Raw genomic sequence first — 13,898 nt, forward strand, 5'->3', positions numbered from 1 at the left:
TGCTACGTGTTCAACGTCACCATGCTCTTTGTGAAGTAATATTCCAAGCTTTGCTTGTTAAAAACAAGCAGGTCAAAAAAAGAACAGAACTGCTCAGGTTATGAACTAAGCAGACCAGGAGACGTATATCATCCAGATTTCATGGATGGTCGACCTGGATAGTTTGATGTTACAATCCGTAACTCTTTGCAGCCTTCTATATATTGAAAGCAGCGATCTGTCCTGATGCAGCAGCAGAAGTAGCAGAATTTGAAAAAGATGCCAGGCATGAAGCCAATGTTACCACAGCAGGTGGTGTATTCTATCCACTAGTTTTTTAATCTCTGGGCTTCATATCATCTTTCACTTTAAAGACTTTGAAAGGGATATGTTCAAAGACACCAGCAATCAGTGGGATACCGTTTCCTCGAGCTTTCAAGAACATATTAGAACAGTTGTCTGTAAAAGCTATGGTGCTACAATGCCAAGATGTTACATGTATGTATGCAATTAGAAGTTTTAGATGTTCGTAGTTGGGATTTACCTACTTGACTTGGAAGAGCTGTTGGGAGGGATTTTGGGGTATTGGGGTATTGTAAAATAATATATATATATATATATATGTATTGATTTTATATATATTATAATTATGTATGCATATTAAATATATTCATAATGTATCCATACACATAAAGAGCTGTTGTCGCTGCTCTGTGGACTTCACGATGCAGCATCATGCACATGTACACTACATGTACAGTGCAACCAGGCATAACTGGCCATCCGGGAGTCCAAAAGTCAAACACGTGTAATTCAAATTTGGCATTCGCAATTGCGTTGAAATTTGGAGACAATGAGGAGAAATAAAATATCTTTCTATATTCAATTTCTTGTTGGAAAGTGATCTTCCTAAGGGACTCTCATTTGGGGAACTGTGATGTCGACGTTTTAAACATGTCGTCGTGTTTCTTGCTGTCAGAAAGACGCACGACTCTGAAATTTAGTCCAAAGCTTTGTTATATTGTTTTCTAAAAAACCATTGAGGCGATTTTAAAATAAAGCTTCTGCTTTGCAGATATTCATTGAAAGGGTCCCCGGAAAGGGTGTTGTTTACGGTCGTGTTTGTCCGTTGAACAGCAACTCTCGACAATGAACGTAAATGAGTACGTTATTCAGACAGTGAGGCAAAAATGATTGAGGCGATTTTCAAAAGACGCTTTCAATACAGAGTTATGACACAATGAAGTTGTTGTTCTAGTTGCTATACCTCTAATGCTAATAAAATAATTATTACAACAGAATCTTCACATAATGTGTAACACTACTTCAGTTCACTCAACCTAGATTACAGAGACAACACAAAACAATAAATTCTTCACATCTAGAGCTTGTCATCCGATCATGACGAGGAAGAGTAGCGAGCCAGTCACGGATCAGCTCGTCAAATCTCTCGTTCGTGCCAGAATCCGCATCTTGGCAGTCCATAAAAGTCGTAGGGTTTGTAAAAGTCTTCACACGATCTTCAGCAGAAGAAACAGAGAGCGACAGAGTGGACGTCTCGACGTCCCTCAAAAGGTGAGCCTGCTGTTTGTCGGCAAAGCCACTATTCGTCTTCGTTTCCACTCAGATAGAGCCCGCCGCCGATTCTTGAATACTTCTCCCTTGCAACTCCTATGCGAGCACTTCGCATTAGCCCGAACATGTAATGCAAATTGCGACTGTTGTGTTGTTATGACCAAGATGCAAACGTCTTTGGGGCAGAGTCGATTATGTCAACCAGTCAGAGATTAGCCACGTCTATTCATCAGCCAATCAATACACTGCATTTCTATCTTCTTTCCAGAATATTCCATAGGCCTATAATTAGATTACTGAAGAGACCTCACGGTAAGGAACACGTGTATGCTGGTGGCATTGCCATAGGTCCTCGGAATTCTGCTGTAGAGTGCATGAAAGTTATGGGCAGTTATGCCTGGTGGCACTGTACCTCTTTGGGCCCACTGCCTTACTTAGCCGTTGTCGTGTTATACAGGAACCGGGCACGACGTCGCAAGAGGGTCTGGTAGGAGGCTAGCCTTACTGGGATAGCAAGGTTGTTTCAGGTAACTTGAATTATTTAACACCTTTGGCACTCTTTCACTGTTTGCATACATGATTGTACTATTATATAATGCAATGAACGCAAACACTTAGAACTGATCAGCTTAATACTCTGTTTTCCTTAAAATTTTATGTTGGTTCTCTTCTCTAAATGCGAAAGCGCTTGCTGACCAAAAGAGGCAATTCCCATCACCTTTCACCATTACTGGTAGGTAACCAGACTGTGCTTCTTCCGGCAGAATTGATGCTGCAACGTTGTCCACTCTGAAGGAACGTAAAACAATTGTTGAGAACTCAAACGCAGCCATCAGAAAACGAAAGACAAGTTAAGAAGCTAAACTAAATGATTTGTGATAGCCCATGGCACCGATCATCAACATGTGAAACTATGCCAAGGGGCAAGCCTGCTACAATTGCACGGAAAGAGATGAACAGTGGCCTAGTTGCAGGACTCTCAACGGATGGCTGACCAAAGGACTGGGATGGCTGCCTTACCTAGTCACATTCAAGACCTGCACAACTGCCAGAAAATTGAATGCAACCTAACTAATACAACACCTAAAATGGTAACACCAGCTGTTTATTATTGTAAAACACCTGAAGACTTAAACCTGTTTTACCTTTACCTGTGACCACCTGTGATGCAGCAGACATAGGATACTGCCTTGTACATGTACATGCTAAAAGTTTCATGCTTGACAGTTTGCCCTAGCTTGTTCTAAGCTGACATTGATTAACAAAATGAAGATCCCTTGGCTACAGTTCAGATTGATTGACTAGGATGTTCACGCATCGATTCAGTTGCCCAGACAAATAGCAATATTGATCGGACATTCTTTGATGTCCGGCCGTTATTTTGAGGTGTGTGTGTGCGTGCATGTGTGCGTGTGTGTGTGTGTGTGTGTGTGTGTGTGTGTGTGTGTGTGTGTGTGTGTGTGTGTGTTTATGGTTTATGTTTTATAAGTTTGTCCTTGTGCTCTAACATTGTTCGGGCAAAGCCTGTGACTTTATGTTCATACATTTGTAGTTATGCTAAGATAAAATGCAGTTAGGCCACACCAAAAATTCTTTGTTTTGGGTAACATGGAGTAGAAAATTACTGTTGGTCGGTTGGATTTTTTTATTTTACATTTTTTATTTAAAAATACACACATTAAATGCATTACGTGGTGGCCGTTGATCATTTACAACGCATGAGCAATGGACCACACGATGTACAGTACACGGTATGTACCTTCACTGTCAAAGACACCAACCGAGAATACGAGTCCAGCAATGGTGACCAGACCATCCATGCCAGTGGCTGTACCGCCAGATCCATGCAGGTGTAGGTGGTTGGAGAATACGCTTCTCCGACGCTTTCCGCATCGGCATGTCGTTTAAATGCATGTTCAGCCGGAACTCGCTGACAAGTTCTCAATGCCGTAGCAACCTTCAAAACATGACGTTTACAAAACTCTAAATGCAATCCACCATCGTCATCCGGCACTGCATCATAGCGAATGCTTGGATCTGATGCTGTCTGCACAGAGTGCTTGCATCGTCGTCTGACGTTAAACCCTTGCGAAAATTATCTTTAGCAGAGATTATTTGACTTGCAGTATCTTAGAATTGACGATGGAATGACAGCCATCCAGAACTGTGACAGAATTGTTATACAGGTATGGCACGTACACTTACATATTGTTTATATCTACAGTACTGTGCAATCTTAGCCTTGTACACTTATGTGCATTGTGCACGACGGGAATAAGTGATAGATGTACATGCATGCAACATGTTCGAAGATACGTGCAGCAAAAATATTCAAAAAAACAGTCGAGGCAGCCTCCAAAGGCAGTTGGTTGGGTTACCCAAAACAAAGAACTTTTTTGATGTGGCCTTTTGTTTAGAAATGTTTGTAATACACAAGTGCAAGATTAAAGTTAAGCATTTTAGAAGGCATCATATGTTGCGCTCCTGCACGTTAAAATTGTTCGTAGGGGCACGAAAGTGTGCCTGTATTTTTTGTACTAGAAATTTTGTTAGAGAGATGAATTTGATATCATTTGAAACCACAGAATCTCTGATTTCTACCAGTGGAAATTTTAGAGATCAGTTTAGTAGGAGGAGCAAGTGACATGCAGGACATGTGCATATCGAAGTTTCCTTTAACCCTATCTTAATTTTTATTGTATTAAAGCTTTATAGCTAATTGTAACAACATAAATGGTCACAAGTGTCAACTGTACATTGGAGCATTGATTCACCCTTTAGCTCTAAGAAAGAGCACTTCTGGATCCTGACCGCTTCTCATTATCTACTTTTGTCATATTCTCAACACTAGGCCTTCCTTTGCTGTAATTGGTCTTTCCACATGAGCCTAGTAACTGGGTGTTTCATGTGACTCTGTCATATTGTAAAGGAAGGAGATTCCTTCTTAACCCTAACCTTAACCTTAACCCTAACTCTAACCCTAAAATTCCTTTGCTTTTACAACCTTACTGCTATGCTTGCATGGAAAGACTGCTGAAAGAGGACAAAGGCCTAGTGTCAAGGCTACTTTTGTCAGCCAACTCAACACAAATGGAGAATAAATGTCAGCAATGATGACAGCTAGAATACATGTGCAGGTGGAATAAGACTATCAAGATGTAGAAGGAAGACCTCGCAGGCGCTGAATCTCTTCCATTTATTGGTATACTCAAGTGCAAACAAAAAGTGTAGGAGCCCAAATTTGTGCCTTGTGGTCACTAATTTCTAATTCTGAAGTGTGTCCAAGTTTATTTTTCAGTGTGTTGAATTGTCACAATTGTAAATGTATATAAGTATAACAAATTTGATTATTGATCTATTTATAGGAGGTGTTAGTTACTGTGGGTCGCATTTGTTGTGATGCTGAAGGCAAAATGAATTCTTCTTCAGTGCTTTTGGAAGGCTCGCTGAAGACATCTGGTGGACAATCTGTTCATCTGAGCTTGTCAGGTGTTGAAGAGTACAGTTTGTTCCCAGGACAGGTGCAAATGAAGCAATGTGTGTGTTTGCACATGTGTGTGTGTGTGTGTGTGTGTGTGTGTGTGTGCGCGCGCACGTGTGGTGTAGCTCAATTGGTTTGACAGTCACAGGGTTGCCACACCTACGAATAAATTTGTGGTGTACGAATTTTTGCTGCAAAAAGCTGCTTACGAAAAATACAGGTGGGCCTACAAATAAATAGATTATCAAATATGCTGTGGCTATCTCACAAGCACAACGTCTCCAAGCTTTGTGTAGAAGGTGTTATTCTTCTTGCTTATGGCCAGTTTACTTCTTGCAGAACAGTTTCAGAATCTCCGAGACCATACTTTTGTGATCAAGCATCCCGTTTACGACAGGGGTGGGGTGGAGAGGTGGGGTCGTTTATGTGCTTCCAGACCTCAGAAGGCTAAAACCAAACCCAGATGTTTTAACAAACCCGGATGTTGTAACAAACCCGGATGTTGTAATAAACCCGGATGCTTTAGCAAACCCTGATGTGTGCGGAATAAATAATGGCTAAGATTTCTTTTCGTGAAGGATCATAAGGTGTTGACCAATGGCGAAATCCAGCAAATTTGACTCAGAAATGAAAGATCCTGAACTTGTAGCAAGTACACATAGCTTGCAATGGCTGATTTGTCTATTGAAATTCTGAACAGTAGTGGGCGTGGTTTCAACATGACCAGGTAGGCATGTCTCCATTAGTGACATTCCCCTACGAATTTTCGGTGGCAAGACTGTGGCAACCCTGCAGTCATCCTATGGAGTGAGTACATTCGGGACCTTGACGGGTTGCAAGTTCAAGTCACAGTGATGGCGAGCTATGGCTTGATTTCTTTAAGCAAGAAACTAACACACATTTTTTGCTTCTCTCGACTCAGGAGTATAATTGAGTACCTGGTCTTTGACTGGGGTCCTAAGCAGCCATTAGCTGTTTAGGGTTTAGGTTTAGGTGTGTGTGTGTGTGTGTGTGTGTGTGTGTGTGTGTGTGTGTGTGTGTGTGTGTGTGTGTGTGTGTGTGTGTGTGTGTGTGTGTGTGTGTGTGTGTGTGTGTGTGTTGTGTTGTGTGTGTGTGTGTGTGTGTGTGTGTGTGTGTGTGTGTGTGTGTGTGTGTGTGTGCGCGCGCGCATGTTCAGAATGTACCTGTGTGCAAATGTAGATGTTTGTGTACAAATGTATGTGGCTGCATGCCAGTTTCAATTTTTTGTTTATTATTGTTGGTATTGCATGTGTTGGTAGGTGGTTAATGTGGAAGGAAGGAATGGAAGTGGGACAGAGCTAGCTGCATCAACAATACAGGATGTTAGAGATTATTTTCTTGCTTGTGAAAGAACTTTGTCATTGTTGTAATATTTTGTAGGATGTGGCACTGGATCGTTTACCTCTTTCATCTCAGTTGACAGGTACATAGTATTGCAGCAATGGTTGATGTTCTAAGGGGCCAACTTGTGTTTGGTCAATTATGTGTATGCTGCAGCAACTCAAACTTTATACTGGTGTTGTGTAAAGAAGTTAATTATTGTTTCTTTAAACTCAAATAGTGCAAGATTAGAACCTTACAAGAAAATCGTTGACTGTAGTTAATGATATGTGATTTTGTAATGAAATAGTGCAAAGTTTTGTATAGAAGTTTTGTATAGAAGTTTTGTACAACGTTTGCTCCAAATGTGCACCAGTACAAAGTGTTGGTTGGATCAAATCATTGGCTGATCGATGTTCAGGAAGTTCTTATCAGAGTGCAGTTTGAGTGCAGTTTGAGCTTTTATTGCTGTGAAATGGAAGCAGTTTGCCAAACTTGGATGCCCATCCATGACTTGATTGTGTGAAAGTATTATATGACGTTTTGTTTCAGGCTGTTGTAGAGAAGAAATTGATATATGCAGAGGATATGATTTGTTTGTAGTGAAGTGCTCTAAGTGCATTTCATGGGTGTATCAAGAGATATGCTGTAATGTAGACATTGACCCTAGGCAGTATGTGTGGGTACAGCAAAGCAGAATACAAACCATTAGAGTCATTGCCGTTGTGGTTAGTGTTTTTTATATTCAGTGAATTGAACGCAAGCTAGATCAGTAAGTGTAGCGTGCGACTATTTAATCTGTGCACGCATGCGTGGACCATGAACGGCCAGAAAAACAAATGGAATGCAGTGCATGCACTCATTGTCGTCACTGGTGTTATTGACTGTGCCAGTCAATGTGATGATGTCTTTGGATGCTTTCAAGAGGTGTATAGAATGAGGTAGTGAATGTGTCCAGCTTTCTTCTCACGCTCTTCATGATGAATTAACAATGATCATGTTAACTAGCAGGTGTCAGTACGTGTGCAGCAGCTGTTCATTCGGTAACTAGCTAAGCTAGCAGCGAGGGTTTATCACTTTAGTGTTTTTATATTATAGTTAGAACTGACTTGGGTATGTAAAAGAACAACGTACAAGCACTAGAGTGCTTTGATGTATCAGCATTCTAAAAAGACTGAAATTTAGTTATGTTTGGTGAGCTACAATAGTTGAAACTAATGTTCTACATACCTAATTACTAATGATATAAGGTAGAGCTCGTTGTTTGCTTTTTGTCTGTCTTCGCCAGTTAGATCATTACTAGATGCTGAGATATTGCCAGAAAACATTGTAGACTACTACTATAATTAAACAGGCTAGGTTGAAGCTATTCTAAAATTCTAAACACATTTAGCCTGAGCTCAGTAGTGTGTGTGTGTGTGTGTGTGTGTGTGTGTGTGTGTGCATGTGAAGCAATTTGTGAAAAGTAGTTTTAGTTGTTGTTTAGAGCCTTTATCTGTTGTGGTTTCTTGTGGTCCATTTTCAACTTTTGACAACTTACTTGATGAACCACTGAATGAGCTGATTGGAACATTGGACTCTCAGCCACCAGATATTCTCATTCTTATTGGACCGTTTGTTGACGCAGAACATCCACTTATCAAGGTAGAACTATGCAGTGTCTTACAACAGAGTGCCATTTTTTATCCAAACAAGTTGGGACCAGATGATGTTCAGATAAGTGATTTGTTTGGATAACATGTAGTGCTGTCAGTACAGATGGCTACTATGACATGTGTAACATATAAGCCAATATCTGCTATGATCATAGCAAGAATGAAAAGCTTCTTCCTGACTTTTGTTTGTATTGTAGCTTCAATTTTGTCATGTTTTATTTTGTAACATACCACTGATTTTTGTTACCATTTTGAGAGCATGATAAGTGGTGTCTGGATAAATAATGCTCTACTGTGTTTTCTCCTCCTCCTTCTGCTCCTCCTCTTCCTCCTCCTCCTCCTCCTCCTCCTTCTCCTCCTCCTCTTCTTTCTTCGAATTGTTTATAGTGAATATTGAATATTGAATATTGTTTGAATTGGAAAAAGATTGCTGCTTTTATCTCTACGGATTTTGTACTGGTTTTAGTTGCTAATGGAATCAGGATGTAAATTATTTGCATTTGGTGGTTTCAATTTGTCAGTCATTTCTTATGTGCAAACTAAGATATGTAATGAATCAATTCAGGGTTCTCGCTACAGCGTGGTAGCGTGGCGCTGCACCACGCCCCAGTAGGAGTGCGCCTCGCTCAGAAATGGTAGATAGGAGTCCAAAGTCCTACAGCTAAGGAATGTTTGAAATTCCATACTACTGAAACTTGTACAAGATACTGTAGTACTTAGGAAAGGTGACAATAGCCACAAATCTAGACTCTTAAACATAATGCGGGAAAATAGCCGCGTTCCAAATGTACGCACAAGTGTTGATTGCAGCCCCGGATGGGCTGTCTCTGCTTCTAGTCTCAGATGCCTTTCGAGTGACCAGGAAACTCTTGTTCAGAAGTATGCTTAGCACCTAGAATCTACAGTACTCTATGGCTTTATGCGAAGCAACAACAGTGGTCCACGTCAATCACTGCCTGACTAGACAGACTTTCTGCAGTTTTGTCATCGCAACCGACGAACATCGCTATATTATAAGAAGGGCTTATTGCAATTGAAGTTGATTTCCTTGCCAGAGCACTTGGACAATGTAACACGCAATTGCGACAACGCAAAGTCTACATCACTTGAAATCGGCTCCAGTGTGCATGTCTGACTGTAAAGAGCAGACTGCATGCGTCGTGGATCCACCCATCCCACCATGCTCCCAGCGAGAACCCTGCAATTAATGTAGGTTTGATTATTACTCATACTGCAATCTGTTTCTTGCAGGACTCCAAAGTAAACAAAACATTTGATGAACTGTTTAAAGTAATGGCCAAAGACAAACTGGATAAAATGTTAAAGTAATGTGTCATGACAAGCTTGTTATGCGTAATGTGTGTTTGAGGACATCTTTAAATGTTTCAGGTGGAAAACATCTGTTTTGGTAGTGCCTTCTTTACGTGATGTTCACCATCATTGTGTATATCCACAGCCACCACTTCAGCTGGAAGATAAATATGAGGTTTAATCATTGGTGTTTTTTGTTGTAGTATGCAGCACATGCACCATAGCACTGTATGCAGCATGCTCCAATTCACACACACACACACACACACACACACACACACACACACACACACACACACACACACACACACACACACACACACACACACACACACACATCTTAAACTGTAAACTTTAGACCTTAAATGCAGCCATCAATACCGACGATGCTGTTTCATTAATAACAATGAGTTTTAGCAGAAATGCATGAAGACTGCTCACTGTAACATTTGTGTCTTTTGCGCTTCTGAAACGTCTGTTACAGTTTAAACAGACAATTTATTTGTTTCTGTCATAAATCAGTGGATTTCTTTTGCTTTCTCGTTTGTCTCTTTTTTCCTGTTAACCTCTTTGAATTTATTGTTCTATTGGAGTTTCACGAGCAGATGTCAAGTTGACAATATTTTTATTTGTGAACATTGTAACACCAAGAATGGAACAAATGCAGTGCAGGTGAAATTTAGTCAGCTTTCTGTCTTGTTGGGTTACAGCCCAAAAGTCCCAAGCATATATCATAGAACCGGGACGACGAGTGTACAAAACACTCTATCCTTTACTCAACCCATGATTTGCAAGTACTCTTTTTTCCAGATTGCAAATATCTTGCATGCTTTTTGAATATTTTCAATAAAGTCAGAATGGCAGTCTCCTGAGTTAGTCACAATTCTATCTAGATAGCAGAATTCAGGAACATTCTCAAGGATACAGCCATCAACTGAAATGGTTGTTGACCCAAGGACGGTTTACAGTAATGCCTCTGTTTTTCAGTACCAACACTGAACACTTTCGTTTTATCAGTGCTAACGTGCATTCCCCATTCTATTTATTCATGGATGATAAAAAGCATTTACCATTTGCTGCAATTCATTGCTGGAGGTATAGTCCAGGAAGAAGTCTGAAAATCTGCTCAGAAATCGACATCTGTTACCATATTCATCCAACAAGCCATTGATTCATATGTTATTGGTATACATACGTATAATCAGACTGCGGTTGTTGGCCATGGCCATCTATCAGGTGAAGAAGAAAACGTTCTTTCTGAGCGACTCGTTCTTTACTAAGGCACTTTGTCTCAGGTTACCAGTGTTAACTGTATGTGCCACGTATTGAGCTAAGGAACAGGCGATATGACAATATTGAATGAGAGTAGCTAGTTGGAAATAGTTGTGGAATGCAGCTGATGTTTGTCGTGACCATGACTGGAGAAACTTGGGGCACATTTCTTTAGTCTCTACTAGCTAATCCGGTTGAGGTTGAGGACCTGTACTGGATGAGGCAGCGTTCTTATGTTTCAACCAGAATTGGTGGAGCTCAACCAGCTAATCCAGCCATTTACTGGATTAGCTGGTGGAGTTCGGTTAAGCTTCACTGATTCTGGTTGAAGACATAAATATAGAAATTCTAACTTACCAGTAGATATCCACAACCTCAACCATATCAGCTGATAAAGAATAAAGAAAGCGCACTTGCAGTCTTACCAGGGAGATAGAGTGTTTTCACACCGACATCTGGACTAACTATGATTAGGCTAACTATGATTAGGCCAACATTTACGCAAGCGTGCTCACACCGCTAACTATGATTAGTAAGTCACGTGGGCACGTGAGTGTAATTAGCCTCCACAGTTTCATCCGCCATATCTGGCAAGAATTCGCGTGAATGGTCTGACGAATCCATTGCTTTTGGTTTTGAAGAGGGAAACATTTAGTTTTCTTTTCCTGGCAGCTCCTTCAGATGGCAGAAAGTTGTCACATGTACAGGCACGCACGTAGTAGACATCTGCCTGCACTTCTGTATACGTCGCCATGTCGTTGCTGCATTTGTACGTTTAAACATGCAACACTACATTAGAAACATCGACAGCATGCTCTTCTTGTATACTACCTTGTGTGCTAAAGTCAAGTGCAACCACTAATGCCACTAATGTGGTTGTAATACTACTCTTTACAGCGTTACATTAATCATGATTACTACCAGTGTGAACAAGTGGCATTAGTGCACTAACTTCAAACTAATGATGATTAGGCCCGGAGTGAACACGCTCATAGACCGATGGGAAGCTATCACAGATGTTGCTATCAGACCTATATCCATAGAAAGACTCTGCAATGCATCTCGAGCAGACATTCAAGAGTTAGACGAGACCGTAGTGACAGCAAGTCTACTGATAGTGATAGTGACAAAATGATACTCGATGACACGGAAACTTCTTGTGCCTGCTCCAGAAAAAGAACTCTTAAAGCTACTGCAGAAAGAATATACCGTTATCAGACTGCATGACTCTGCAGGCGCAATGGCAATTAGAGATGTTGCTACTGTCAGAAATGACGAGTGTATATTGAGAAAAGTGTCTGGACCAGATGCTATTGCAGCAGTGGCTCGTTACCACGGTTCCTGCTACTCTGGATTTACAGATAGATGAGGTTTGAAAAAGCTTCTAGAGAATCACATTATTGACGAAGACAGGCAACAAGGAGAAGACGGTCCTTATCGAATGCATTTGGACACATTCAAAGTGAAATTCAGATCGAAATAGTTGACAATGCTTTATCTGCTGCAGCGGTCAAAATGAGTGATTCCCAAAATTGCTACGTGGCCCTACTGAGAGAGGAAGGCATTAATGTACCAGACTATCATCTGCTCATTTGAAAGCAAGCTATACTTTCACTGTGTTTCAGTGACAAAATTCAGTTTGCCCAAACGTCAGTATGGAACACAAAGTTGTTGTTGCTGCTGCTGTACTGCGTGATATTCTCTACCAACAGCTTGTTCAGATGTTGAAGAATGGGTGTGCAATCTGACCAGTGAACAGAGGATGAACTAAACACCGAATTTGATATCGCAAGCGAACACCAACTGCCAGGCGAAGTTAGACAGCTACTTGATCAAGAGGGCAAAGCGCAGTGATGGATGTATCCAAGCGTATCTGACCTCACTGTATTGTTGGAGTTCAACTGTTTGAAGGATATTGTAAATGCTGTGTCTCCCTATGCCATGGCGACATTTGGGACTCCTATTTGGAAATGGTATGTACTTTGCTTCACTTTATTATAGCTACGTGCGAAGGAAATTGGTTGTGCATATCACGTCTGTCAGGAGTACGTTGCCATTTTCTTTGCGTACAACAGAGTCAACAACTGCCGCTACTTGATCGTTTATTGGTGGCCTGACACATGCCTTGACGCACACAAACAGCTCATGCGTGGAGAATTTGGAGTACAGCGATGCCATTTAAGTTCCTTTGTTTAGGTGGCTGGTGACCAGTACATTGAGCAGACAATAAATTGTGATACAAAGGCAAAAGTAGGCATTGTTGGATATAGTTTGAATTCTGTTGCCGTTCAGCATTGGATCATGACTGTGCACGAGAGCTTCTGTAGCTTGAACATGCACTCAAGTTCAACTTTCTAGGGTGAAACCATTACATCACTCTTAACGATTTACAAGCAGCTACTTTGAGCAGGCATAAAGCTTCATCACCGTCAAGAATTCAGCGAGATGGGTCTGGTGTTGAAGCTAATCAACATCGTCGAATTTTGGACAAATCCATTCATTGCCAGTGATAAAAAGAATTATAAATTTGGCAGCTGGAATTGTAGCTATGAGTGACCTTCAACAACATCTACTGTCTGTTTGCGACAAAGGTTGCTTAGCCCTAAACAATTTTTTCAAGGAGCAATTGGAAGTTTAAGAGTGTCTTTCTGTGCTGTCATAGTGCGCTTGAATTTGAAAGAATTTTTTGTATGAGTGCTGTTCTACAGTCCGCGTCAAAACTATTGACACATTTACGCTTGGAGGCGTGGCCATGGTAGTGTGAGCAGAAACGCATCTGTTTTCAGGTCATGTACGTTTTCTAGATAAAGAGAACTGTTGTGTATGCTTGTAGGTTTGCTAGACTTTAGAAACTCACAAGTGCGCATCAATAGCTTGTGTCCTACTTTCATTTTTTATAGCATTTTCGTAGCTAGCGTAGCTCTAGGCAATGGCGCTAGACGTGCGTTTGATGTATGCGGCAACAGATCACAAGGTGTGAGCAAGTGTCATTCCGCCTGGATTGTGCCTTCAAGTTCATGTACGTTTTGAGGCCTATGAAGTTCAACACATCCCTTGGTGACCGCCTAGAAGTTTTCTATTGGTGCAAGATCTGGTGAGCTAGCAGGCTAATCGAGAAACCATGATGCCCAGGGTCTCAATTTTTAGCTTCACTAGCTAGCAGCGGAATTTTCTTGGGCATAGTGTAACGATACTTGCGTCATGAAGTTCTCTTCTGCTGGTGGAAGAACTGACAACTTCCTATGCTGCCAGCAAATTTGTTTGCTGATTTGTTGTTCCTTGTT

The 13,898-nt window shown here is 41.0% G+C and overlaps 1 protein-coding gene across 1 annotated transcript in view; it reads left to right on the forward strand.

The window, feature by feature from the left end:
• Window positions 1–2,607: 2,607 nt before the first annotated feature.
• LOC134176815 (DNA polymerase alpha subunit B-like) overlaps window positions 2,608–13,898 on the forward strand; it is a 32,735-nt gene continuing 21,444 nt past the window's right edge. The window contains exons 1-7 of the mRNA XM_062643475.1: window positions 2,608–2,645; window positions 4,920–5,075; window positions 6,316–6,378; window positions 6,437–6,479; window positions 7,863–8,020; window positions 9,283–9,356; window positions 9,421–9,517. Coding sequence (XP_062499459.1) covers window positions 2,643–2,645; window positions 4,920–5,075; window positions 6,316–6,378; window positions 6,437–6,479; window positions 7,863–8,020; window positions 9,283–9,356; window positions 9,421–9,517 — 594 coding nt within the window. The 5' untranslated portion in view covers window positions 2,608–2,642. The remainder of the gene's footprint in view (window positions 2,646–4,919; window positions 5,076–6,315; window positions 6,379–6,436; window positions 6,480–7,862; window positions 8,021–9,282; window positions 9,357–9,420; window positions 9,518–13,898) is intronic.

Source organism: Corticium candelabrum, chromosome 3 (assembly GCF_963422355.1).
Source record: "Corticium candelabrum chromosome 3, ooCorCand1.1, whole genome shotgun sequence".
NCBI classification, from domain to species: domain Eukaryota; kingdom Metazoa; phylum Porifera; class Homoscleromorpha; order Homosclerophorida; family Plakinidae; genus Corticium; species Corticium candelabrum.